This window comes from Podarcis raffonei, chromosome 9 (assembly GCF_027172205.1).
Source record: "Podarcis raffonei isolate rPodRaf1 chromosome 9, rPodRaf1.pri, whole genome shotgun sequence".
In the NCBI taxonomy this organism is placed as follows: domain Eukaryota; kingdom Metazoa; phylum Chordata; class Lepidosauria; order Squamata; family Lacertidae; genus Podarcis; species Podarcis raffonei.
The window spans coordinates 6,935,644-6,962,721 of record NC_070610.1 but is presented as its reverse complement, the minus strand read 5'-3'; the positions used below and the strand labels follow the sequence as shown (position 1 = coordinate 6,962,721).

Genomic DNA, 27,078 nt, shown 5'->3' with positions numbered 1-27,078 from the left:
CCCTTTATTTGAATTTTGGTCATTTAAAGTTTATGATTTTTCTATTTTCTTCTGAGGAAACCAAATAGTTCAGTGAAACGAGGTTTGTAGCCGGCATCCCGTTAAGGCTTTGCTCAATTTTCGGTTTTTCTAATTTTTCCCCCTTAAGCTTTTTGATTTTTATTATTTAGTTTATTTCCACAAGATAATATTTCTAGTCGATTACTTCTCGTTTCAGGGATTTTCACAGTATTTCATTTGTTTTGTACATGTTCTGTTTTAGGCAGTGTTGTCCACTATTGTGTTACATTTAAGTGGTTACCTCTGATCCCCTCTCTCCCACCTCCCCAAAATCTGACAGGGTTTGACGCGGGAAGGTGAGAAGACCAGCTACATTCTGACAGATAATCTAAAGGAGACGGACTCCCACAGGTGAGCAAGGAAGCCCTCTTAGCCATTCAGAGAGTTACTCTTTTGTTTTTCTAGGAAAGTCAGGTTGCCTATTTTTGTCCATTTTCTTTCAGCAATTCTCCATTTAAAAAGAAGTCAAGACCGTGTTGGCTGAGGGTGAAGAGTGTTGGAAGGCACTGTGTTTGCTCCCCCTGGATTAAACAGATAGATGGCTGATGGGATTTGCTGACATTTTTCTCTTCCCTAGCTTGACCCTGTATGTGGAGGTTGCCTGCAACGGTCTGTTTGGAGCTGGGAAAGGCAGCATGATTGCACCACCTGATCCTGACAAGACGTTCTCCCTGCAGAAGGCAGAGCTGGTGGTCTTCAACAGGGAGGTCCACGAACTTCTGGTAGACTTTGAGATTCTTCTGGACATGGCTAAGGTAAAACTTATGCTTCCTGGTTTGGTCTTCAGATGCTGACTGTGCACTATAGGAAGTTGCCTCCCCCATTGCCTAATTCAGTTGTTCCTAAAGTTTTTTGGGCCACCGCTCCCCTGGTTCCGTAAACTCGCCCTCGGCGCTCCCTACTCTACCCTATAATAATAATAATAATAATAATAATAATAATAATAATAATAATGATAATTTCTTATTTATACCCCACCCATCTGGCTGGGTTTCCCCAGCCACTCTGGGTGGCTTCCAACAAAACACTAAAATACAATAACCTATTAAACATTAAAAGCTTCCCTAAACAGGGCTGCCTTCAGATGTCTTCTAAAAGTTTGTTAGTTATTTTTCTCTTTGATATCTGGTGGGAGGGCGTTCCACAGGGCGGGTGCCACTACCGAGAAGGCCCTCTGCCTGGTTCCCTGTAACCTTGCTTTTCGCAGCGAGGGAACTGCCAGAAGGCCCTCAGCGCTGGACCTCAGTGTCCGGGCAGAACGATGGAGGTGGAGACGCTCCTTCAGGTATACTGGAACAAGGCTGTTTATGGCTTTAAAGGTCAGCACCAACACTTTGAATTGTGCTCGGAAACGTACTGGGAGCCAGTGTAGGTCTTTCAAGACTGGTGTTATATGGTCTTGGTGGCCGCTCCCAGTCACCAGTCTAGATGCCGCATTCTGGGTTAGTTGTAGTTTCCGGGTCACCTTCTAAGGTAGCCCCACATAGAGCGCATTGCAGTAGTCCAAGCGAGAGATAACCAGAGCATGCACCAGTCTGGCGAGACAGTCTGCGGGCAGGTAGGGTCTCAGCCTGCGTACCAGATGGAGCTGGTAAGCAGCTGCCCTGGACGCATAATTGACCTGCACCTCCATGGACAGCTGTAAGTCCAGAATGACTCCCAGGCTGCGCACCTGGTCCTTCAGGGGCACAGTTACCCCATTCAGGACCAGGGAGTCCTCCACACCCACCCGCCTCCTGTCCCCCAAGAACAGTACTTCTGTCTTGTCAGGATTCAACCTCAATCTGTTAGCCGCCATCCATCCTCCAACCGCCTCCAGACACTCACACAGGACCTTCACCGCCTTCACTGGTTCACTTATTCAGAACAGCACTTTGCATGACCCGCTAAGGAAAATAGTAATGCAATAAAATTCGGAACAGTAGCAATCAATTGCACATTTATTCAAATCCAGTTCAAACTACTAGTTTAATTTATTCAACAAAAATGGCAACATTGATCAAGAGACACCAGCTTCGCAATGTCTGACAATCATTTGCACCTCTAGCAGCCCCCTGCTGGCCCCTTGCCTCTTAGCCCCCCCCCCCAAAATAATCCCACTGCTACCCCCAGGGAAAGGGGTAGCCCATCCCGTTTCATAGCCTGAGGCAAAGCAGGAAGGTGCCGCCTTGTGTTTGTGCCCCACACCCTCCCCCTTGCTGCCTCCGCTGAAGCACCAGTGGGGCGGGCTCAGTTCCTCTGTCTGCTTCATGGCTGGGCCAGCCCTGACCAGTACTGCCTACTCTGGGAACCATTGCTCTAATCAATTAGAGGTTTGTGAATGCCCGAAGCAACTGCGGGCATCTTGGGTCCATTCAGTTCAGGATGGTCTCTGATGTCTGGAGGTGGCTCTCCAGGGTTTCAGTCAAAGTACATTCCTAGCCCTACCTGCCAAGGATTGAATCTGGGACCTTCTGCATGCAGAACAGTTGCTTTCCCCATATTTTGTGAATTCACACATCACACATGAGCTTGGATTGGGTGTTTAGTTACAGTCTGTGCATATGCTTGCTTGCACACAAGTCCCACTGTTTGCTTCTTAACATATTGAGCCATGGACTTAGAAAATAGTACATTGTGGTTTGGCATCTTTAGGCAGCCTGCACTAAGTGTCAGAATATGGCAAGTGCTGCTGCCTTTAATGTTGTATTTGGGACTTGGTCTCCCTGAACAGCTTAGGTCCAGGGTACCTCAGGCCTGAACCTTTATATCTCAGCTCAGTCACTGAGATAATCTTTAGGAGCATCCTTGCTCTTTCTCCAAGTTGGCAAAGCTTTTTGACAACAGTGAGAAACCAAGCCTTTAGTGCCACTGGCCCCAGCCTGTGGAACTCCCTGCCAATAGAGGTTCAGTGAGTGTCTTCTGTGCCAACTTTTAAACACCTGCTGAATTTTTTATTCTTTTCCTGCCAGGCCTACGCAGGCAATTAAGAATACTTCTCCCACAATGGTTTGTTGATGCTTACCTTTAGCCTTTCTTTTTTGTTGCTGTCCCACAAACTCCAGCGGGTGCAGAATGCTGCAGCGAGGCTCCTCACGGGGTCCCTGCCATGGGAGCATATTCACCCAGTGCTTTTTCAGCTGCACTGGCCTCCAGTGGAGTACAGGGTCAGATTTAAGGTGCTGGTTTTGACCTTTAAAGCCCTTCATGGCCTAGGACCCTCGTACCTATGGGACCGCCTCTCCCGGTATGCCCCACAGAGGACCTTAAGGTCCATAAATAGTAACACCCTAGAGGTCCCAGGCCCTGAGGAAGTCAGATTACCTCTACCAGAGCCAGGGCCTTTTCAACACTGGCTCCGGCCTGGTGGAACGCTCTGTCTCATGAGACCTGAAAGGAGGCTGCATTTTAATGTTGTATTTTAATATTGTTTTAAAGTTTTATTTCAATTAATTGTTTTTATATCTAGTGTTAGCCGCCCTGAGCCCAGTCTTGGCTAAGGAGGGCGGGGCATAAATAAAATTTATTATTATTGCTTTTAACTTAAAATATTTTTGTGCTTTTATTGTATGGTTTTTACCATTTGATGTTGTAAACTGCATTGATATGTTTTGTGATTTAGTGGTATATACAAAACAAATACCTAACAGTCCTTGGTATAGGCTTGTGTGGACGACATATTTTGCCAGCATATGATTAATGTTTTCCTGTTACGCAGCTTCTTGGGGAGGAAAATCAGCGGAGCTTCCAGGCACTTTACACAGCCAATCGGATGGTTAACCTGTGCGATGTTGCCAACCCATCGACTTTTGCTGCAGTTCACAAACTTGCCTGCTCCGTCTTTGGTCAAAAGAATGGAGAGAGTCAGCATGTCATCCACGCGATGGGCCATTGCCACATTGATTCCGGTAACGGGAAGTGCATTTTAGCACAGCGTTGTAGGGAAGGCACCAGCAGTAGTGGCTGAAGTGGGTGGTGGCGGTTGGTTGTTCTGAACCGCAGGCCCAACAGAGGACTTGTGGGAGAGGTGGGATGCAGGGATACCAAATAAGGAGGCCAAAAACATCAGAATGACCGGTTCTAGTGCTTTAAAGAAAGGTGTAGACTTACAGCACAGCAGCAGCCTGCCAGAACTCTTAGTCTTTCAGTTGCCAGACGGACATGGCAGCAGGGAGATGGTTTGCCTGTCTAGTCATGCATGCGACTGACAAGATTCTGATTTCTTCTGAATGCCATGTGAGAGGCTTATTTCCTGTCTCTTCTGCTATGGGGCCGGGCAAGCTAGGATTGTGACCGCCATAGGCCACGTGGGCATCATAAATGAATAAACCAGCTCCTGCCTGCAATTGTCCTCTTAGCTTGGCTGTGGCCTTACGATGAGACGATCCGTAAATGTGCTCGCAGCTGGGTGACTGTCATACGCCTGATGGAGAAGAACCCGGAGTTCACCTTTGTTTGCTCACAGGTATTATTAATATGTCTATGCATGGGAAGGGGTCTAGTTTAGGTCAAGGGCTGTGTTTCCTCGTGGGTCAGCTTCCGGGGCTACATGCCAGTGGTGAGCAGGGCCAAAGCCACATAGAGGCCCCACTCACACATATCCAGCCACAGCTTGCCAGCAGCAATGCAGATTACGACTATGTCCTGTTTGCATGAATGGGACTCTTCCCCTGCTCACATTAACCTGATTGCCTTGTGTCGGGTGGGACTGAGGCAGAGGGGCTGCAGGCTGGTTCCAAGGAGCTAGTGATCAAACACCCATGTTTTAGTTGATTAAATACAGTGGTACCTTGGTTTAAGGGACGCGGGTGGCGCTGTGGGTTAAACCACAGAGCCTAGGACTTGCTGATCAGAAGGTCGACGGTTGAATCCCCATGACAGGGTGAGCTCCCGTTGCTCGGTCCCTGCTCCTGCCAACCTAGCAGTTCGAAAGCATGTCAAAGTGCAAGTAGATAAATAGGTACCACTCTGGCGGGAAGGTAAACGGCATTTTTGTGAGCTGCTCTGGTTTGCCAGAAGCGGCTTAGTCATGCTGGCCACATGACCCGGAAGCTGTACACTGGCTCCCTCGGCCAATAAAGCGAGATGAGCGCTGCAACCCCAGAGTCGGCCACGACTGGACCTAATGGTCAGGGGTACCTTTACCTTTGTTTAAGAACAGCTTAGTTTATGAACAACTTGGATTAAGAACGCTGCAAACCCGGAAGTAGGTGTTTTGGTTTGTGAACATTGCCTTGGAAGAAGAACATGTTCCGCTTCCTGTTGAGTGTAAATTGAGTCTCCCGCTGCTATGGGAAAGCACGCCTTGGTTTAAGAATGCTTTGGTTTAAGAACGGACTTCCAGAACAGATTAAGTTCATAAACCAAGGAACCACTGTATTTAATCAACTAAAACATGGGCGTTTGTATTGCAAATGGTGGTGAATGTTCCACACAGATATTTCCCACCTGGTATGACTAGAGACGGGGACGCTGGTGGCGCTGTGGGTAAAAGCCTCAGCGCCTAGGACTTGCCGATCGAAAGGTCGGCAGTTCGAATCCCCGCGGCGGGGTGCGCTCCCGCTGCTCAGTCCCAGCGCCTGCCAACCTAGCAGTTCGAAAGCACCCCCGGGTGCAAGTAGATAAATAGGGACTGCTTACCAGCGGGAAGGTAAACGGCGTTTCCATGTGCTGCGCTGGCTCGCCAGAGCAGCGATGTCACGTTGGCCACGTGACCCGGAAGTGTCTGCGGACAGCGCTGGCCCCCGGCCTCTTGAGTGAGATGGGCGCACAACCCCAGAGTCTTTCAAGACTGGCCCATACGGGCAGGGGTACCTTTACCTTTACCTTTACCTTTATGACTAGAGACATTATTGCTAATGAAAAATAATTTCTGATGAAGGAACTAAATACAAAATGAAACGCTGCTCTCCTGGTTCTACTATTCTATGGTCCTGGAGAACTGAAAAGTTGCAAGCACTCTGACTGATCTGTGTTTAATAAGTGAGGGGCACATTGATTCTTAGCTCAAATTTTTAGAGTCACATTTCTCCAAATCTAGATGGTAGCACTTCTTTTTCGCACACAAGTTGCAGGTGTGGGTACAGGATGACCACTTTTCATTATATTACATTTACGTTACAGGTGCCACATAATACCTGTTTCACATTGTAAGATCTGAAACATATAGTGTGGCCGCATTTACACTTCAGAACTCCCTGCCTATTGACATCAGGCAGACACCTTCACTTCTTTCTTTCAATGCCTCCTAAAAACGTTTTTGTTTAGTAGAGCCTGCCCAGATGTGTAGAATGTAGGTGCGTGTTCTAATGTGTTTTTAGTTTCTTGCTGATTTTGTTTTGTGAATGTTTTAAAGAGTTGCCTTTACTTGATTTTTATTGTTGTATTCTCTTCCTAAATCACTTTGAGGATTTTTATTTTTTTTTACAACGAAGTGGTGTGTAAATTAATGAAATAAATAAATGAATGTGTTTGCCATTTTCAATGCAGGCTCAGCAGTTTGAATGGGTGAAGAACTGGTACCCCGGGTTGTACTCTACAATTCAGAAGTTTGCAAAAGAAGGGCGTTTTATTCCTGTTGGGGGCACCTGGGTGGAAATGGTAAGAAGGCAAGTCCCCTTCTCAGTAGCTGGGCCGCACAGGCGACCGGAGGCCAGAATGGGCAAAAATCTCACCTTCTGCCTGTGTTCCAAGTGTTGAACTGAACTTCTTTATAGCTCAGATTTCTAGCCGGGTAGCCAATGTGGTGACCTGCAAATGTTTCCATACACCAATTCCCAGCAGCCTTGGCCAGCATGGCCCTTGGTCACTGATGATGGGCATTAACAGTGCACCCATCTAGAGGGCACCACGTTGGCCAACCCTGAAAAGAATCTCATTGTACTCTATGGCCCATACCTCTTGATCTTCTCTCGGGCTGCTAGAGCCCAGAATTCTTAGATGGAGCACTAGTTTTTCTGGGATGGGCAATTGCTCCCGTGAAGAACGCTGCCAATCTGTGCAGGTGGAGGGGGGTAGGAAAGAGTGATGGGCTTAAGCTTCCTGCATAGGGTTACAGGCTTGCGATTTTCCCCCAGGACGGCAATCTTCCAAGTGGAGAATCCATGGTTCGTCAGTTCCTGCAGGGACAGCGGTTCTTCCAGAAGGAGTTTGGGAAGCTTTGCTTGGAGGTAAGTGCTCCCAGCCCCAGACATGTCCTTTGGTCCCAGGGCGGGGGGAACTTCAGGCATGGGGGCAAAATGCAGCCCTCAATCCCTCTCAGTCTGGCCCTTAGGGCACCCCTCAAAGGCAATGGTTCAAAAGTAATTAAATTATAGGTAAAGGTAAAGGGGACACGGGTGGCTCTGTGGTTTAACTAGGACTTGCCGATCAGAAGGTTGGCAGTTCGAATCCCCACGACGGAGTGAGCTCCTGTTTATAGTTGCTATGACTAAGCTAACTTATTACAAAAGAATATATACAAACCAGCCTAACAAGTATGTGGGAAAATGGGCAATGTTTTAAGTCAACAAGTTCAATGATCATGAACTTATACTGCTTTCAACAGCATTTATTTCTGTTCTCTCTCTTTGGTTTATTTTTTTTTATTAATAAAAAAGAAAATAATAATCAAAAACTGAAAAAACCTGGCATAAAAACAGACCTATTAAAGTACATATAGTAACAATAGCACAGCATTATTTAAAAGCACTTTTCTTTAAAAAAATGGTTAGTTTCCCGAAGCAGTTGAATAGTCTCCACCTACCAGCAGAAGGTCAAGGAGGGAACCAGTTCAGCCTCTCTAGGAAGGGATTTCCAAAGCCTGAGAGGAGCCACCACCAACAAGGCCCTCTCCTGCATCCTAACCAGTGAGGTTGTCCTGGGCATCTGCTGGATCACTGCTTGAACCAGACTGCTGGGTGAGATGGACCTGTTGTCTGGCCAGCAGGGCAGCCATCATATCATTTGCTGTTTCTTTCATCTGTTTCTCTCCTGCACAATCAGTTCTGGTTGCCAGACACGTTTGGCTACTCTGCGCAGCTGCCCCAAGTGATGAACGGCTGCGGGATCCACCGGTTTCTAACGCAAAAGCTTAGCTGGAACCTCGTGAACACTTTCCCGGTGAGTTGTTTTGCTGTTTCTCAGTCAAGAAAAAGTGTAATAGTTTAGAAATTTCAGGGGTCAGCAAACTTTTTCAGCAGGGGTCGGTCTACTGAATCTCAGACCTTGCGGGGGGGCCGGACTATATTTTTTTTGGGGGGGGGGAAATGAACGAATTCCTATGCCCCACAAATAAACCAGAGATGCATTTTAAATAAAAGCACACATTCTACTCATGTAAAACACCAGGCAGGCCCCGCAAATAACCCAGAGATGCATTTTAAATAAAAGGACACATTCTACTGATGTAAAAACACACTGATCCCTGGACTGTCCACGGGCTGGATTTAGAAGGTGATTGGGCCGGATCCAGCCCCCGGGCCTTAGTTTGCTTACCCATGGTTTAGATTGAGCAAGAAATAGCTTTTCCTTTCATTGCTTGAAAGGAGTGCCCAGGTGCGCGTTCTTGCTCAGTTGAAATCTGCCCAGTAGCATCATAGGATTATTCAAGCCATTGTTTATGAAGCTGGCTCCCCCTGCTGCCACCACCAACAGTCGTTAAGATTAACCACAGTTTAGGGTTTGGACATAGGGCTAAATCAGCTATTCCCACCCGCTTGGTTCCATAAACTCATCCTCAATGTCTCCCCTTCAAAAAACATTATTCAGAATAGCGGTTTGCACGACCCACTAAGGAAGGTAGTAACACAGTTAAATTCAAAACAGTAACAATTAATTGCACGTGTATTCAAAAAATAAATATATGCTGTGATATAATATTGCAGCTAAGAAATATAACAAAGACTATTGCACGAAAAATATTATGTTGGGGAGATCTCACACAGGTGAAGGGAAGCAGTGGGGAGGGGGGAGGGTTAGGTTGAATTTGGGAAATAAAATAATATATGGGACAGCAAAGCGTATAATAGATTTTTATAGAATAGTAATATATTGTAACCAGAATAGAAGTTCGAAAGGGGAAGTAAATCTATTTTTAGTATTTTCATTATTGTAATAGTTATTATTATTTCTTATCGGTAGAAGGCAATGTTAACTTAGACTTCTTCGTCTGTATAATTTTCTTAAGTCTTGCTGTCTGTATAATTTTCTTAAGTCGATTAGAAAAAAAGACTATTGCACGAAAAATATTTTTTACAAACTCTTGCTAACGAAAACATACAGGTGAAGGAGATTTATAGCATAAAATGTTTATATATAACTACTTACCAAACACACACAAACCTTCGCCCACCACAGATGACCAGTAGCTAGTTTGTAAGAAAATCAATAGCTGTTACCCATAACGGGCCCTCTTGTGGTAACTCACAACTGAAAAGGGAAAAGCTCTGCGAGCGATAAGAATAGTACCGTATTTTTTGCTCCATGAGGCGCACCTGACCATAAGGCGCACCTAGTTTTTAGAGGGGGAAATCAAGAAAGAAATTTTATTTCCACACCCCCCCCCCCAGCCCCAAAGAGCAGCGGAGAGGCTGCCCTTTAAAGAGTGGACGGCTTTAGCACACTTTTGCGGGAATTCCCCCACCTCGTAGAAAAGCCCACAGGAGCCACGCACCCTTTAAGGAGCGCACAGCTCCTGCGGGCTTTTCTACGAGGAGGGAGAAGGGACTGACTGGCCGCGTCAGTCCCTTCTCCCTCCTGGGGAAAAGCCCGCAAGAGCCGTGTGGAGCCTGTGTGCAGCTCTTGGGGGCTTTTCCTGCCCGCCTCCCCCCTGCATTTGCTCCATAAGACACACACAAATTTTCCCTTACTTTTTAGGAGGGAAAAAGTGCGTCTTATGGAGCGAAAAATACTGTAAATCTTTAAACACGATCAGTGGCCCTCGGAGGGGCCCCACCCCCTGCAGCCCCCTTGCCTCTTAGCACCCCCTAGGTAGTCCCACCGCCTCCCAGGGGGCTGGAGCACTTACTGTGGGAACCCCAGACATTGACTATGGGCCATGATCTTCTCTTGCAGCACAACACCTTTGTCTGGGAAGGCATTGACGGGTCCCAGGTTTTAGCCCACTTCCCACCCGCAGATTCCTATGGGCTGGCTGGTCGTGTGGAGGAGGTGAGTGAGGGCCACTTGCCCCCCGGAAGAAGGAAGTGAAGGCCAAGTTGGGGTGGGGTTTCTATCACTTCTGAAGACCGGCAACTGCAAGGAATACATTGCAAGGGAATGGACTAAATGACCTGAAAACCATAGCTTCTCCAAGGTGCTGGGAATTGTACCCCCTGTGAGGGGAGCCATGCGCTTTAAATGTGCTTTGTAGGAATGATCGCTGGGTGCGGAGCATACTCCCCCTCACAGATAAAGCCAGGGCTGTCTGAACATCTTGCCCTCTGTCTAACCTTTTGCGGTCTCAGTAGTCTGCAGTGTCCTGTCTGTGACCTTTGTCTCTGAGACCTTTGTCTCCTTCGTCCTACACTGTGCAAGGGGAAAATGACGCGGTGGAAACAGGTGCCAAAATAACTTTGTACCACCCCACGATCTCGGGACGGGAAGATGTGTAAAGGTCACAGCCCAAAATGTATCTGCCTGGGTTTGCATATTGTGTCAATAAAAGGAGCCCCCACAGAGCTGGCTGGCAGCTTGCTTGCAGCTCACCTGCGTTACCAACTCCTGCCTCATGTCCTTCACTTCGGTGCTTTGCGTGTGTGGTGTGTGTCAGATGCTGCTGCTGGTTGCTCACGAGTAACCAGGCAGGACTCCGTACCTGTCTTTTACAGGTTTTATCGTGCAAACTATTTACAGTGCAGATCTACAAAGTTCATGTCTGTCTTAGTCACTTGCAGAATCTGGGAGTGGCCCCTGCTGGCTTCTCCCCCAACATAAGAACTTCAGCCCCCCAAGCCTCCTCCTCCCCTCATTGCGTTTCACCCCTCTGCGCAAGCTGGGCGATGGAAGTGGCGTGCGTCCCTCCTGGCCAGCCTGGCGAGGTGAGGCGCTGGGGCTCTCAGCAGCATCCTCGAGCCCTTTCCTTGCTTGGCTGGCGTTTCCTGTCACTGGAAGAGGAACTGCTCATCAGGAGCTTCGGAGGCTCTCTGTATCCCAACCCTGCCTCCCCCCCCCCCCCGTTCCGATGGCAGTTCCCTGACAGTGGGGATCAACCATAGTGCCTCCTGACACCAGGCAAGCAACCTTAATTGTGCTATTTTCAGTGCCTGCTTAAGAGATTTTTATTTGGGAAAGCCTATCCAGAAATGTTGGGACGCGGGTGGCGCTGTGGGTTAAACCACAGAGCCTAGGACCTGCCGATCGAAAGGTCGGCGGTTCGAATCCCCACGGCGGGGTGAGCTCCCGTCGTTCGGTCCCAGCTCCTGCCCACCTAGCAGTTCGAAAGCACCCCTAAGTGCAAGTAGATAAATAGGGACTGCTTTCTAGCGGGAAGGTAAACGGCATTTCCGTGTGCTGCGCTGGTGCTGGCTCGCCAGATGCAGCTTAGTCACGCTGGCCACGTGACCCGGAAGTGTCTGCGGACAGCGCTGGCTCCCGGCCTCTTGAGCGAGATGAGTGCGCAACCCTAGAGTCGGACACGACTGGCCCTGATGGGCAGGGGTACCTTTACCTATCCAGAAATGTAGAAGATACGTGGGTCTTTATTTCTTTTTAATAATATTTTGAATATTTAAAAAATGCCTGTTTTAACTGAGTTTTTCTAATGCAATAATGTTAATGTTTTCTCTTATATTCTTGCAAACTTTTCTTTTACAATGGAGCTGCATGTGAATCTTGTGAATAAAATAAATAAACATTCCCTCCGAAAAGAGGTCACGTCATCACGTTGTTGCCTCTGCCCTAGATGTTAAAAACGGTGAAGAACAACAGGGACAGGGGCCGTGTCAACCACAGTGCCGCTCTCTTTGGCTTCGGAGACGGGGGAGGCGGCCCAACGCAGAAGATCCTGGACAGGCTGAGGAGGATGAAGGACACAGACGGCTTGCCAAGGTCAGTCTCCCTTTGCTACGCTGACAAGCCCACTTTAAAAAGGAGAAAGTAACGCCTGGCTTCCTGTGGTTAGGAAGATGGACCCACAAAGGTATGGGCTGAATAACAGATTTGTGGGAAGCCATATACAGTCATACCTCGGGATAAATATGCTTCAGGATAAGTATTTTCGGGTTGCGCTCTGCTTCCGGGTTTTGCCGCTCGCATATGTGCAGACGGTCAAAATGATGTCACACGCATGCGCAGAAGCGGTGAACTGTGACACGCGCAGATGCGCAGTCACGTCTTACGTTCTATTCAGGATGCGAATGGGGCTCCGGAATGGATCCCGTTCGCATCCCGAGGTACCACTGTAAATGTCCCATAGACAAATTGGGATGAACACTCATTAACTCTCTGCGTCTCCCCTCTGCATCCGGATGAGCATTTGCCTAGTCGGAGGACACTTTCCTGCACCTCAGGAGGTGGCGCAGCAGGGCCATTGAAGGGGCGTGGCCTGGAGGAAAGAGGGTGTGGCCTTTTGAGCATCCCCAGGACTGGATGGAGAGGCATTTGGTCTCTGGGCCTGAAGCTCTCCCCACCCCTGCTACAATTGGTGGTTTCTCTTTCTTTCCTTCTCGCAGGGTTCAGATGTCCACACCTGACCGGCTTTTCACTGCCCTGGAAAAGGAAAAGGCTCAGCTGTGCACCTGGGTTGGCGAACTGTTTCTGGAGCTCCATAATGGCACATACACCACACACGGACAGGTTAGTATGCACAGGAAAACAGTCAGGCAGTCGTCTGGCTCAGAGTCAAAACGTCCTCAGAAGCTTCCGTTCCTGAAGTTCTAAGACCAGCATCACCTTAGAAGCTCAACTTGGGGGAAGTTTGTCCTCATAAGCCTCCCATTGGTTGCCGCAGCGTCTGCTTATCTTGCTTTGTGAGACAGGAAAGGACAACCTTCTAGTTGCTGTTGGACTCCAAATCCCATCAGCTCCAGCAGAACCAATAGTCAGGAATGATGGGAGTTGTAGTCCAACAAGGTCCGGAAGGCCGCAGGGTCTGGGTACAAATACATAGAGTTGCAATGCTACAATTTGCAATCTCTGCTTATCGGTATCTGATATCATCATCAATTAAATAATTAATTACAGCATTGAAATCCACTACAAAAAAACAATTTAAAGCAACTGGCAATCATAAAAAACAATGTGTCTGATCATTTCCTTCCATTGCTGTTTTCTGTAAATGTTTTCTCCCTTTGGAACCAGATTAAGAAGGGGAATCGGGAGTGTGAGCGCTTGCTCCACGATGTTGAGGTTCTGAGCAGCTTTGCTTTGTCGCAGAAAAGCTCTTTCCAGTACCCTTCGGCTCAGCTTCAGCACCTGTGGAGGTACAACTTTGAATGTGACCACCCGTCAACGCGTGGTTGTGGATTCTAAAGATACACTACTGGTTAAAACTTATTTTTTCCCCGGCCGGTTTGGCCCCTTTAACACTCTTAGACACCTTTCATTCTACCTGGAAAGCTTCCCTGTTTGAAAAGATAAGAAGCTTGGGATTCTCCCCGCAGATCTTGATAGCGGCAGGATATGAGAGAGCCAGAAGTCAAGTGCTTCAACGCATTAGGGACATAGAGCTGCAATGTCATATGGGCAAAATGGATAAACATGCCACAATTAGAGACTTTGGGAGAGGGTTCTCACCCGCAAATTATCTGGCTGATTTACAAATACCTAAGTACAGACACTCCTTTACCCTGGCCAGATTTAACGTTCTGCCCTCTGCCCTGCTGCTAGGCAGATATGAGGGCAAACCATATGAGTCACGTGTTTGCCCATGTGGCTCATCGGAAGTGGAAACAAGTCTGCATGTATTGCTGCACTGTAGTTACTACGAGGATCTACGCCTGACCTTTATTGCCCCAGTTCTACAAAAGCTTAAAAATGAACCAGAACTCCAACGTATGAGAGCCTTGGTAGAAGATAAGGTTCCTGAAATTACGATCAATGTTGCCAAATTCTGTGTAGCCGCTATTAGGCGCAGGAAACAAGAGCTTTCCAATGCCAATATGCAGGCGAAGGCAAATACTTAATTTTATTTATGCTGTCTAATTTTAAATTGCTGTTATGGCCTAGTCTGTATTGAAATTGTCCTTTGTTTTTTTCCGGTGTTATGCTTTGCCGACTAGCTGTACGAGTTAATCTGGTCTGTGACCGTTTAATAAAATTTGATTTGATTTGATTTGAACTTTGAATGTGAATATTTGGTGCTGTTCAGAATATGGGATCTTGTTGGGCTTCGTTGGAGTAGTAGAAAGGGTGGCCAAATCCTAAGAAAGGTCATCCACCACCTTTTCCCTCCCCACTATTATCACGGATCCTGCCTGCTCTCCATCTGAGGACTGTGACAAGGTGGCGGAGCCCCTGACCCTCACATGCTTTGTATAGATGCCAGCTAGTTCCTCTCTTCCTTTGGATCTCCTGATTTTTTGTCCCCTTTTGGTGGCAGGCTCCTCCTCCTGAATCAGTTCCATGATGTCTTGCCAGGCAGCTGTATCCAACTGGTAGCTGAGGATGCCGTGAGATACTATTCAGGTAAGAATTTACCCTGGCCCTTGAGAGAGGCCTCAAAAGGCCCTGCTCCTCAGCCTGCTATCGGTATACGTTAGATTGGTCAGCCCCAGAGGCAGGGCCTTGGTGGTGGCAGCCCCGGTCACATGAATTTAATTCCTAGGGAGACACATGTTGCCCATATTTTACTGGGTTTAAGAATCTAGCACTACTTGTCTTCAGGTATTGAGCTGTCAGAATGACTATAGCGTGGAACAGGGGTTTCTGAACCCTTGTCCTGAGACCAGCAGTAGTCCAAAAGCTTTATTCAGGTGGACTGTGGCATATCTGTGAAAAACACTTAGAATCTGCATTCTGCAATAAAATACAGCATAAGAAATAAAAGCAGCAATACACATACAATTTAAAACTATGCAGTATATGACACAAGGCGGCGCTGTGGTTTAAACCACAGAGCCTAGGGCTTGCTGATCAGAAGGTCGGCGGTTCAAATCCCCGCGACAGAGTGAGCTCCCATTGTTCGGTCTCAACTCCTGCCAACCTAGCAGTTTGAAAGCACGTCAAAGTGCAAGTAGGTAAATAGGTACCGCTGTGGCGGGAAGGTAAACGGTGTTTCCGTTCGCTACTCTGGTTTCACCAGAAGCAGCTTAGTCATGCTGGCCACATGACCCAGAAAAACTGTATGTGGACAAACGTCAGCTCCCTCTGCCAGTACAGTGGTACCTTGGGTTACAGACGCTTCAGGTTACAGACGCTTCAGGTTACAGACTCCACTATCCTAGAAATAGTACCTCGGGTTAAGAACTTTGCTTCAGGATGAGAACAGAAATCGTGCAGCGGCAGCAGGAGGCCCCATTAGCTAAGGTGGTGCTTCAGGTTAAGAACAGTTTCAGGATAAGAACGGGCCTCTGGAATGAATTAAGTTCTTAACCCGAGGTACCACTGTACTTTATTTTATCTTGGAGGGCAGGCACCCAAAGCAACCCAAGGAGCGCTAACTGGCAGTTGGGGGGGGGTGACACCAGGACAGAAGGCGACTTGGAACAGAGTAACCGGAAAGAGGGCAGGTTCTAGCTGTGGAAAGGAACCATCTGCACGGCAACATTTTGTTGCAGGTCCCACTTGCCCCTTTTAAAATATGTGCTACCGCCTTAGCTCACTCTGGATGGGCAAGTCCCCTTAATGGAAATCCTTTCCCCCCAGAAATTTGCAGTGCTGGATCTCAACTTCTGAAAGACGCTGTGCAGTCTCTGTTTGGAGGCCTTTTGTCAAGCAGTCAAGAGACTAACGGGAACATCCTTGTGGTCAACACGTTGCCGTGGAAACGAACTGAAGTCATCCCCAAAGCTGGACCAGGAGGATCCAAGACCTTAGGTGCCAACAGGCCTAAAAAACTTTTGATTCACAGATAGATTACTTTATAGCAAGTCCTTCTTATTGTAGTTTGTAAAGTGCTTCTAATCCTTACAGAGTCCTTGCAATATTCTTAAGCAAAGGGATTGTTGCATTCACAAGAAGAAATGCTAAAACTGGAACCAATAGACCTATTTTAGTCATGTCCATTAATTTCAGTATGCATTGTGTCCCCAGGTGGGAGTGAGATATGGTGCAGGGGATTGTAGAAGGACTCGACCTCAGCAAATGCACCTGTCTTTTGGCTGCTTCAAAGTTAACCTGTCTCCTTTGTACCTCTTTAGCCTTGGTGACAGTTCCCAGCATGGGCTACTGTGTTGTTCAAGATTCCTTACCTCCTCCATATCCCGTGACAGTGACCAAAGAGGTGAGCTCCTCTGTGGCTTTTGCCAGGAAACCGGAGTTAATAATATATGCTGCGGGGCTATCAAATGATGGGTACCTGAGGGCACATGTGGTGGGACTGCCTCAAGGTTGCGGAATTCTGGGCCACGGCGTTCAAAGATATTTCTCTAATAACAAATCAAACTCATCCCTCCTTCAGAATTATTTTCTGAAGCTGATAAAGAAAAAATAAGGAATTCATTTGCTACCTTTTGATGGCAGCAAGGATGTCTGGAGCAATGTTTTGGGAAACGTTTGAGCTAGTCAGTTTGGCCTGCTGGTACTCAAGGGTTTGTCAGGTAGCCTCATTGGAAGAAAAATACCGTAAACTGTCTGTAGGTGGATTCATTCAAAAAGACAAGTTTGATTAAGTATGATTATATCGTATAGTTTCAGAACAAGGAGGCATGTGGACGGATGGCCCCTCCATAGAATAAGTTACATGAAAGTGCAGCAAATTCCATGGCTTGGGAATGGAGATCCCGTTGCCTCTCTAGATGTTCTGTACTACAACTTCCATCACACTTGACCACTGGGGCTGATAGAAGCTAGAGCCCCTCTTTCTCTAGCTGATAGGTGAATCCAGGCAGCCTGTGTTTCCCCTTATTCTTAGGCATCAGGGTGTGACCTTTGGGATGCTGCCAGGGAGACGGGGGCATCAGGCAGGCCCCCAGCTGGCTCCAGCCACCGGCCGGCAGCCGGGCAATCTCCAGGTCATGGAACAGCATCAACTGATGGACTTTTGTTGGGGTTCGAAACCAGGAAAGGGGGTGGTGGGGCTTTGGGAATCCAAAGGGTGTACAATTATATTCTGTTTCATTTAATTTTGTTTTGCCACTAACATAAAAATGGGGAATTCGGGGAAGGGAATTGGGGCCGACCTTAGAAAAAGATTTTTAATAAGTATTGATGTATAAAGATTGAGGTTTATAAGTTAAAATTGGTTAACTAAAATGAATTAGAGAAAATAAGGTAAAGTTTGGGGACAAGAACTTGCTGAGCTAAAAGTTGGAACTGGAATACAAGAAGGGGAGGTGTGGGGAAGTCAAGGAAATTGGTCATTGACAGTAAGAAATGTAAATGTTATGTGTTTTTAATTGTTTTTTTTCCTTTATTTTTTGAAAATTCCAATAAATATTTATTAAAAAAAAAAAAGGAACAGCATCAATTAATCAGTGACTCGAGCCTCAGTAGCCTTCTGAAGCTACCGAGTACGCTAAATCTCCACAATGGAAATGGCAGACAGAGACATGTGTAAGCATTATTTACAGCATTTATTCAGCATAGTTCAGGAACAAAGGAAAAAACATGTCTGCTTCCCTTCGTCTCCAGCAAAACAGCAATAGCAAAAGCAATATACCAAACGGAAGTTCCCAGCAGACTGTGCTGGAAGTAAACAGGCATGTGACACACAACAGTCATGCCTGTTCCCTTTTAAGGTGGAACGGAGCTATATCCTAACAGTGACCTCCTAGCGACTTTTATTCCTTTTCATTTATCTAGTTCCTAAATCTTCCTCTGCAGGTGGATGGCTCTGTCATCATGCAGAACGGTCTTGTCCGGGTCTGTCTGGATACTCTGGGGCGTGTGACATCGCTTTGCTTAATGCATCCAGAGAGGTACTTTGAGAACTGAATTTTATTTGTTCTCAAATCAAGCCATGTAATTCCTTGACTCTTCCGAGGGTGTGCTTTCTTCCCTAGAGAGTCAGTTCCCAGAGGTTGCTGCGCTAACCAGTTTGTGATATTTGACGACGTTCCGTTGTATTGGGATGCCTGGGACGTTATGGACTATCACCTGGAGACCAGGTAGGTTGCCTGTCATCGTTTTGGCACAACGCTGCAGCTTGAGATTTCTTGTATGTAACAAAAGGATGCTGAAGAGCTTCTCTTTGCAGCAATGGTTACGGCATCCATTCAGTCTCTCTTGAGACAGAGCTGGAATTGCAAATCGGTCAGAGAGAATCACACACCAATGGCACAATTTAGTTTAAGCCACTGGAGCACTTCCAGGTGTTGTTAAAAAATATCCAGGTGTATCATAAGCATGTAGGGAGAAATGGCCAAACAACAAGTAAGCAGAAGCAAGGGCTCACATAAAAAGAAATAACACATTTCCTTGTTTGAGAATACTGCATATTTTCAGCATAGCTCAAAAATATGTATCTCAGGGTAAGCAATGTTTACCACTGTAAGGAATGTTATTGCATTTTGGAACCCTTTTGGAAAACGTTATTTGCGCATGCGCAAGCATTATTTCCGGTGCACATTCGGGTCGGAGGAGGCCCGTGTACATGCGCACAAGCTATTTCCGGTGCTCCTCCGACCCGGAAGTGCACTGGAAATAGCGTATGGGCACGCGCTCCCCAGCCCTCTGGCTCACCGCGCGATCGGCGCTGGAGACACCGGCCCGAGGTGCAGTAAGTTTGCTGACCCCTGAGCTAGAACTCTGAGCCAATGATTTCTTTGTAAATATCCCTTTCAGGAAGACCATTGCACATTTCCTTAAACCCTTGGAAATCATCCAGCCAGGGGGACTGCGGGGCAGTGTGACGTTCTCCCTTCAGATCAGCGAGAAGAGCGTCCTTACCCAAGAGGTCATTCTGGACGCAGCATGCCCTCACGTCCGCTTCCAGACTCAGGTTCGATATGCTTGTAATCTCCTCTGGAAGTTCTTCCCCCTCCTAAATACACCCACACCTGTCTATGTTTTGTAAATCTTTTTTTCCCTTTAAATTAAATATTTTTTAAATTCTATTTCAAAAAAAGATTATACAAGGTTATGCAAAATATAGTGTTCGCAAACCAGGTCTGATGACAATATACATAGTCCATATATCATTACTGACCACTGTCAAACGAATACAGACATAAAATAAAACCAAAATAAATAAACCACAAGAATGGGAATGTGTGGAAGGTAGCAACTGGAACTATCTGTAACATAGGCATCATGGTTAAAGAAGACAAGGTTACAAAACATGGACACTGTTATACCAAGGAAAATGATTAAATGTGCTGAGTCAGTGTATAAGCCATATTTGTGTGTAGGCCAAGGGAGGTCCTTGCTTACCATAGCTGTCAACCTTTCCCTTTTCTTGCGAGGAATCGTATTCGGAATAAGGGAATTTCCCTTTAAAAAAGGGAAACATTGACAGCTGTGTTGCTTACAAGTGAAATAAAGTCAGACCAAACAAGTATGAAATCATCCTTTTTCTCTGGCCCCTAAAGACTCTCAGCTTACTACGTTTTCCAGCAAGGCAATATCCCACACTTTAGATGGGTCCAGTCTAATTTTTTCTAGGACTGTGCAATGCTCATTCCAGCAGCTATAAGTAGGTGCACTATCAAGCCTTTATTATGCAATGTTTAAAATATGTTGATTCAGAATGCTTGATATTTCTGATTAAAAAAATATTATAAACGAGGCCTGCTGTGCAAAATCCAAAGGTTGGTTTTATAACCTTAGCCTATGAAAGATTGCAGCGTTTTGGGACTTTTTAGCTTAGAGAAAAGGTGAACAAGAGGCATCATGATAGAAGTTTTAAAAAATTATGCCTGGGATGGAAAAACTGCATAGAGAAAAGTTTTTTTCTTTCTCTCATAACAATCACCTTGCCAACAAAGGTCCATATAGTTAAAGCTATGGTTTTCCCAGTAGTGATGTATGGAAGTGAGAGCTGGACCATAAAGAAGGTTGATTGCCGAAGAATTGATGCTTTTGAATTCTGGTGCTGGAGGAGACTATTGAGAGTCCCATGGACTGCACGAAGATCAAACCTATCTATTCTGAAGGAAATCAGCCCTGAGTGCTCACTGGAAGGACAGATTGTGAAGCTGAGGCTCCGATACTTTGGCCACCTCATGAGAAGAGAAGACTCCCTGGGAAAGTCCCTGATGTTGGGAAAGATGGAGGGCACAAGGAGAAGGGGACAGAGGGCGAGATGGTTGGACAGTGTTCTCGAAGCTACCAGCATGAGTTTGATCAAACTGCGGGAGGCAGTGGAAGACAGGAGGGCCTGGTGTGCTCTGGTCCAGGGGGTCATGAAGAGTCGGACATGACTAAATGACTAAACAACAAGAAGACAGCTTCTTGGAGGAGAGGGCTATCAAAGGCTACCAGCCACTGTGGGAAGCAGCAATGCTTCTGGAAATTGTTGCTGGAAATTGTAGGAGCAGAGAATCTTACTTGGGCACGAATCCTACTTGCCAGTTTCCCATTGGGGCTTCTGCTTGGTCCCTGTGAGAACAGGATGCTGGCCTGATTCAGCAGCCAGGCTCCTCTTAGGTTCTTGAGACAGAATTTTACTGCATTTTAGTGTTAGTGTGCTTGGCTCTGTGATACGCCTTTTGAACATTGCATCAGTAGGAACTCCGCTTGCCCCACCCCACCCCAATCCTGTCATTTCAGTGAACTCTGTTGCGTTCTAAAAGCGAGGAAGGATTGGACTCTGATTAATAAAATACACACGTGGCTTGACCAGCAAGACTCTGGGAGGAAGGGCCAATAATAATCTGTTCCCCCCCCCCTTGGCCCAGGTCGTTTTATTCACAAAAGAACCTTTTACACAGTGTTTGTAAGAACCAATCAGATTTCCTCTGAGCATTTCAAAAAAAACCATGTGGGACAAAGTCAGATCAGAAGAAATCCTTTTAACTACTGCTTAAGCATGCATACGTGGTTAAGCTAAATAAACAAGAACCAAGAAGAAATGCATTTAGTACCCCCAGAAGTCACAAACTCTGTTCCTGGCCCTTAAGATCTATCTTAAGATTAACCAAAGCTACATCAAAGCTACCTTCTATCTTTATGGCTCAGGATGCCTGGTCTGTGTTTTAGAATGCTTTAGGCGTAGAAAATGGACAGTAGAGAAGATGGGCAGAGATGGGCTTGTGGGATTTCATCAGAAATTATTGTCAATGACTCAGACCCAGTCAACGCAATGCTTTCGTTGCGGACACAATGGCTTGCTCCATATTTTCATAATTCCTCTTAGCAATCCCACCAGCCCCCCAAAATCTACCTTAGTTTGGTTTCACTTTTCTTTGCTGTTTGGGACTGGCCTGGAATAAGGAGGACTCATCAGCTTTAGTAGGTTGTGTAGATGTTATGAAACTTCCTGGTGACATGGAAGTTCCTAGAGCAGGGGAGCCTCCAAATAAACTTGGAGAATGTATGCGTTTTATATGTTAATAATAATAATAATAATAATAATAATAAACTTGAGATTGTGGATAGGGTGGAGAAGAAGGCACCTTTTCTCCTCTGATACGCTACACGTCTTGCTGGATCCACAGGTTGACTGGAATGAGGCTCATAAGTTCCTCAAGGTGGAATTCCCTGCCAAGGTCCGGAGCCCCAATGCCACATATGAGATACAGTTTGGCCATCTTCAGAGGCCGACGCACTGGAACACCTCTTGGGACTGGGCTCGGTTTGAGGTGAGAATCTGACCGCAGACTCCTGGCCAAGATAGGTATTGCTGGGTGGCTGTCAACCTTTCTGTTTTTCAACCGTTTACACCAGTGGTTCCCAAATATTTTTGGGCCACTGCCCCCTTGGTTCCATAAATTCAGAAGAGTTTTCAGCAGGCGTTTCAAAGTTGGCACAGGAGGCACCTGCTAAATCTCATGGCAAAGAGTTCTGCAGGACCAGGCCAATGGCACCAAAGGCTCTGTTTCCTGCTGTTGCCAAATGAGTTCTGCAGAGAACAAGCAACGACGCTCTTGCAGGTGAACTCTGTGATCAAACTGGGATAGAAGGGTTCAGGCAATCCCTGAGTTACCTGGACCTAAGTTGTTCAGGGCTTTGGAAGACCCTTGAACTGGGCGAAAGGACTGTGACCTCAGGCCTGGCACTGAAAACACAATCCCTGGGCTGAGCATATGCTCAGAGGCACCTTAATTATGTGTGTGTATATCCACCCTCCCCAGTGCTTTAAAAAAAACACAGTTCTGGTTAATATACCTTAGGAATTCTAGTTTTAAAAACACAGGTGTCAGCGCTGCCCAAGGTCCCAGCTCACACAAGACCAACGCTGCTTCTTTCTCCAGTATAAAAGTCTTTATTGAAGTTCAGTTTCACTTCCACACGCGCAGCGTGCAACGCTACGTCTGTGCCTTAGACCGTCGAAGCTCCATCTGAATCTCCTCCCCCCTGACACCAGTTTAAGATTCTAGCCTTACTCCACCTCTTCCTCTGTTCCTTCCTTCTCTGGGTCCTCCTGCTAGTCGGAGTCTCACTCTTCCTAGACTCCTCTGACGCTGAGTCCCCTGACTCTTCCCCCTCCCTCCTTGTGTCACTGCTCCCTCCTTCGGGGAGGCTAGCTGGACCCGGCCTTCCCTCCGTTTCCCCACCTCCCGATGGGGGCGTGGTTATCCCTGACTCATGTGACCCTTCCCCCCCACTGTGCTCTGGTGGGGGAACTGGTCCTGATCCTCCGCTGCTCCCTTGGGAGTCCCCGCTGGCCCCTTGTTTCTGGAGCGTCCCCCCTGGGATCCCCCTTGTCCTTACCATAGGCGCCCCCTTCTGGGAATCTTCTGATTTGCTGGAGAAGCTCATGGAATCTCTCGGGTCACTGTCATATTCCCCTACGCTCCCCTCGGATTCCTCTCCTCCGCTCTCTATTTGCCCTCTCCCCTGTGCTTCTGCTCCTGAGCCTCTGACAACAGGAGACCCTGCAAGCCTGAAGTCTGCTTATAACTGCCCTGGATTATGATGCTTGTCCTAATATCTGCTTGGTTATTCTTTTCCCAAGGTGTGGAGCCACAAGTGGATGGACCTGTCTGAGCATGGCTTTGGGGTGGCCCTGCTGAACGATTCCAAATATGGTTGCTCCGTCCGGGGCAACGTGATGAGCCTTTCCCTGTGAGTTTTGGCAGGCAGACGGGAAAAGATTTCTGGCCGGATGGCTTGAGGTCTTTGGTATTCCAGAATTTTGCTGTGTTTTCCTGGCGCTTTAGAAGGGAGCTTGCAGATGCCTTGTGTATCTTGGCTCGGTGCATATCTAATGTTTGCCTGTTGGGCTACGTCAGGAATGGAGTAACAGAAGTGAGTCTGGGAATGGCCATGTTGGTGGAACTGCACAGTCAATAACACAAGTGTCCCGTGCAAAGCTCAGAACAGATAAAAAGAAAGAACTTAGTCAGGCAGCGCAGAGTTAAACCATGGAACTTAGATGGCTTTAAAAGAGGATTGGACAGTATCATTTATTATTCCTCTGATACTTGTTTAGAAAACCCAGTAAAAAGTCATTTTTCTGAAAAAAAGAGGATTTGACAAATTCATGAAGGAGAGGGCAATTGATGGCTGCTAGCCTCGGTGGCTACACTCTGTCTCCATGGTCAGCAAAAGCTTCTGAATATCAGTTGCTGGGAACCACAGGAGGGGAGAGAGCTCTTGTGTTCAAATCCAACTTGTGGATTTCCTTTCCGTGCATCTGGTCGGCCACTGTGGGAACAGGGCGTTGGACTAGACGGGCAATTGGCTTGATCCAGCAGGCCAATTCTTATGTTCTTGTATAGTAATATATCATTTTCATCTGCATGTAGGTTAAGAGCACCAAAGTCGCCTGACGCCACGGCAGATATTGGGAGCCATCAGTTTACATATGCAGTGATGCCTCATGTAGGTAAGAAAGCCTGAGAATAAAAGCGTAGCTTTTTGGAGCAACTAAACAGTCGTGGTGGGATGAGTGTCCTTTTCTTGCCTCTGATGGCAAAGTGCTGTCTTCTGAACAGGTTCATTCCAAGAGGCTGACGTAATCCGTCAGGCATACAACTTGAATTTCCCTCTTCACATGGTGCCGTGCGTCTCAGGGCAGCACCCAGCTTGGAGCGCCTTCTCTGTGCAATCCCCAGCTGTTGTCCTGGGAGCAATAAAGCAGGTACGGGGCCTAAGTCACAAAGTGACTTCTCTCAATGGCTACTAGTCACAAGGGAAGCTCAGCTCTAACTCCACGATCACAGGCAGCAGTGCTTCTGTATACCAGCTGCTGGGAACAAGAGGAGAGAATTCTTGTGCTTGGGTCCCGTTTACTGGTTTCCCGCAAGGGGCATCGGGTTAAGCCCTAGATGGGCCCTTGGCCTAATCCAGCAGGACTCTTCCAATGATGAGCACAGCATGAGATGGTAGGCAGAGCTGGGCATTGCCCAGGTGCCCTCCGTTGCAGTATGCCAGGGGTGGGGAGCCACAGGCCTGAGAGCAAAATGTGGCCCTTCAAATCTCTCTGGCCCTTGAAAATATCAATAACAAAGAAACCAGAGTCATATCTCCTTGGATTGATAGATGAAGAGATACCACCAGGGGGGGGGATTTTTCCATGTGCAAGTACAGCTGCTAGAATAGTGATTGCTGCTAGGTAGAAGTCACAAACTATACCCACAAAGGAGGAATGGATTTGTAAACTAAATGAATATTTAATTTTGGCAAAATTAACTGCTATAATAAGAAATTAGTCGAATCAAAAATTTAAAAAGGAGTGGAAACGTTTTGATGAATATATGGCAAACTGTTGCTGGAAAAAAAGATACACTAATATGCATGGATTAAAATGTGAAGTACTGGATGGAAGAAAAATTAGTAAGGAAAGATGATAAGAATATATAGATGATTTGAGAAGATTGTAGAATGCAGTGGTTATTGTAAATTGTATAATGTGGAGGAAATCGAGTCGGGGCGGAGGGAAGTGGGAGGAAGGAGAAAAGAATAATATGATGGATTGAGGAAATAGAAATGTGTTGGCTTTGGTACATCTGTATTGTAATGTAATATGTGAAAACCAATAAAAAAAGAAAGAAGGAAAAAACAAAGAAAAAAATCTCTCTGGCTCTTGGGAATTTCTCCAAGCGGTGCCCCACTGGCCATGCCCCTTGCCACCCTTGCCCTTGGCTTTTGTGATGGAAGAAAGGTGGGATACAAATACATTAAATGGTCAGCCATAACCAATGGACCACAAGGAGAGATGGGTGGTTGCGCAGAGCATTGTGCTGACTATGTGCTGATTATGGGACGCTTGTCTGTTTCCTTCCCTCCTTTCAGGCTGAGGACAAGCCAGGCGTGCTGGTGATCAGGCTGTACGAGTCTCACGGCAGCACTGTGGTCACCTGGCTCCAGACGTGTCTCCCAGTCCAAGAGGCCGTCATGTAAGTGTGTAAATGTAAACACCACAAGTGGTTTGAGGCACTTCCAGACTGCTGCTGTTTTCAGGTGGAGTTCAATCACATCCTGGCATCCCGTTAAAGTTTATTTGGCACCCCTGACAAATAAATGCACTTGCCCCCCAAATTTGGATTTTTTTTGTACAGTGGTACCTCGGGTTAAGAACTTAATTCGTTCTGGAGGTCCATTCTTAACCTGAAACTGTTCTTAACCTGAGGTACCACTTTAGCTAATGGGACCTCCCACTGCCGCCGCCATGCAATTTCTGTTCTCATCCTAATGCAAAGTTATTAACTCAAGGTACTATTTCTGGGTTAGCAGAGTCTGTAACCTGAAGCATCTGTAACCCAAGGTACCACCGTAATGAAGAAAGCGGAGGGGAAGCATACTGGAAAGTGTGAGATAATACTTGTTGGTCACAATGCTGTCTAACCTCCCAGCAAACAAATCTTAGTGAGTAGCCGATCTCATCTCGCCTTCCGAATCAGGATGAGTGCCCAGTGAATGGGTTGTCCGGACTGTGCTCAAAGAGTTTCACTCTTCTCCTTTCTTAGGTGCGACCTCCTAGAACGGCCTGATCCAAGCAAGTGCCTGCCACTGGAGGAGCGTGGCCTGCGCCTCTCCTTTACACCTTTCCAAATACAAACTGTCCTGCTGACTTTGAAACAACCAGGTAGCAGCTGATCTCCTGGAGCACAAACTGCAAGCTTGCAGACTGGCTCCTTGGCTTCCTGCTGGGCAACGGCCTGAGTCTGTGGCAGACACAGGTGGACTTGAAAGATCCACACCATTCTTCTTCTTCTTCTTCTTCTTTTTAAATAATTTTTTATTATTTTCCTTTAAACAGCTTTCAACAATACATTGATCAACATAAAAACCCTTTTTGCTCTGCCGAACTTACAAATTCCCTCCTTCCCTTCAACCGGTATCCCATATCAAATCCAATCATGCAATCTACTATATGTTTACATTGTAGGATTTACTTCAATCCTGCTAGTGTCTTCAAATTTTTACAATTATCATAAATAAATTTACTCCCGTCTCTTTGGAATTTCTGATCGTCCTGGTCTCGGATCCTGCAGGTCAGTTTGGCCAATTCAGCAAAGTCCATCATCTTCGCCTGCCACTCCTTTAGGGGCCATGCTAATCTTCTCTGTATCGTTCCAATTTTAGTATATGTGCTGCTGAAGCAAGCACATCTGCGCCATTCTTATTATTTCTTTTAACTAGAGCACTAAGGTCTGCCAAGTGCAAGTGCAAAACAGCTGCTGTGCGATGCCACCAGTGCAAAATGGGATAGCACTAGTGGCCTACTTTAACCGATGAACTTCTATTTCCTGGGATGACCTACCTATTCCAAGTCTAAATCGTAGCTGTGATTCCTGCATTGCAGGGGGTTTGACTAGATGACCCTCGGATCCCCTTCTAACACTACAGTTCTACGATTCTATGAAATCTACACCTGGGATTCTTACAGCTTAATTGACTTTGTGGCAGAGTGGG

The 27,078-nt window shown here is 46.7% G+C and overlaps 1 protein-coding gene and 1 non-coding gene across 3 annotated transcripts in view; one reads left to right on the top strand and one right to left on the bottom strand.

Annotated features, from left to right (window-relative positions):
• The window catches only part of MAN2C1 (mannosidase alpha class 2C member 1), a 31,547-nt gene extending 4,921 nt beyond the window's left edge, over nt 1-26,626 (top strand). For both annotated transcript variants that reach the window (XM_053402383.1, XM_053402384.1), the window contains exons 4-26: nt 341-411; nt 638-815; nt 3,758-3,947; nt 4,398-4,504; nt 6,529-6,639; nt 7,116-7,208; nt 8,023-8,139; nt 10,093-10,188; nt 11,921-12,066; nt 12,690-12,813; nt 13,318-13,439; nt 14,558-14,643; nt 15,823-15,993; nt 16,317-16,399; nt 17,941-18,035; nt 18,120-18,224; nt 18,901-19,057; nt 21,714-21,857; nt 23,174-23,283; nt 23,967-24,046; nt 24,156-24,301; nt 25,456-25,559; nt 26,130-26,626. In XM_053402383.1, coding sequence (XP_053258358.1) covers nt 341-411; nt 638-815; nt 3,758-3,947; nt 4,398-4,504; nt 6,529-6,639; nt 7,116-7,208; nt 8,023-8,139; nt 10,093-10,188; nt 11,921-12,066; nt 12,690-12,813; nt 13,318-13,439; nt 14,558-14,643; nt 15,823-15,993; nt 16,317-16,399; nt 17,941-18,035; nt 18,120-18,224; nt 18,901-19,057; nt 21,714-21,857; nt 23,174-23,283; nt 23,967-24,046; nt 24,156-24,301; nt 25,456-25,559; nt 26,130-26,259 — 2,766 coding nt within the window. In that variant the 3' untranslated portion in view covers nt 26,260-26,626. The remainder of the gene's footprint in view (nt 1-340; nt 412-637; nt 816-3,757; nt 3,948-4,397; nt 4,505-6,528; nt 6,640-7,115; nt 7,209-8,022; nt 8,140-10,092; nt 10,189-11,920; nt 12,067-12,689; nt 12,814-13,317; nt 13,440-14,557; nt 14,644-15,822; nt 15,994-16,316; nt 16,400-17,940; nt 18,036-18,119; nt 18,225-18,900; nt 19,058-21,713; nt 21,858-23,173; nt 23,284-23,966; nt 24,047-24,155; nt 24,302-25,455; nt 25,560-26,129) is intronic.
• A 41-nt stretch (nt 26,627-26,667) lies between these two features.
• Nucleotides 26,668-26,772, bottom strand: LOC128421560 (U6 spliceosomal RNA). The gene has a single exon (XR_008332343.1). It is a non-coding gene; the product is annotated as a U6 spliceosomal RNA (small nuclear RNA).
• Between the last annotated feature and the right edge of the window lie 306 nt (nt 26,773-27,078).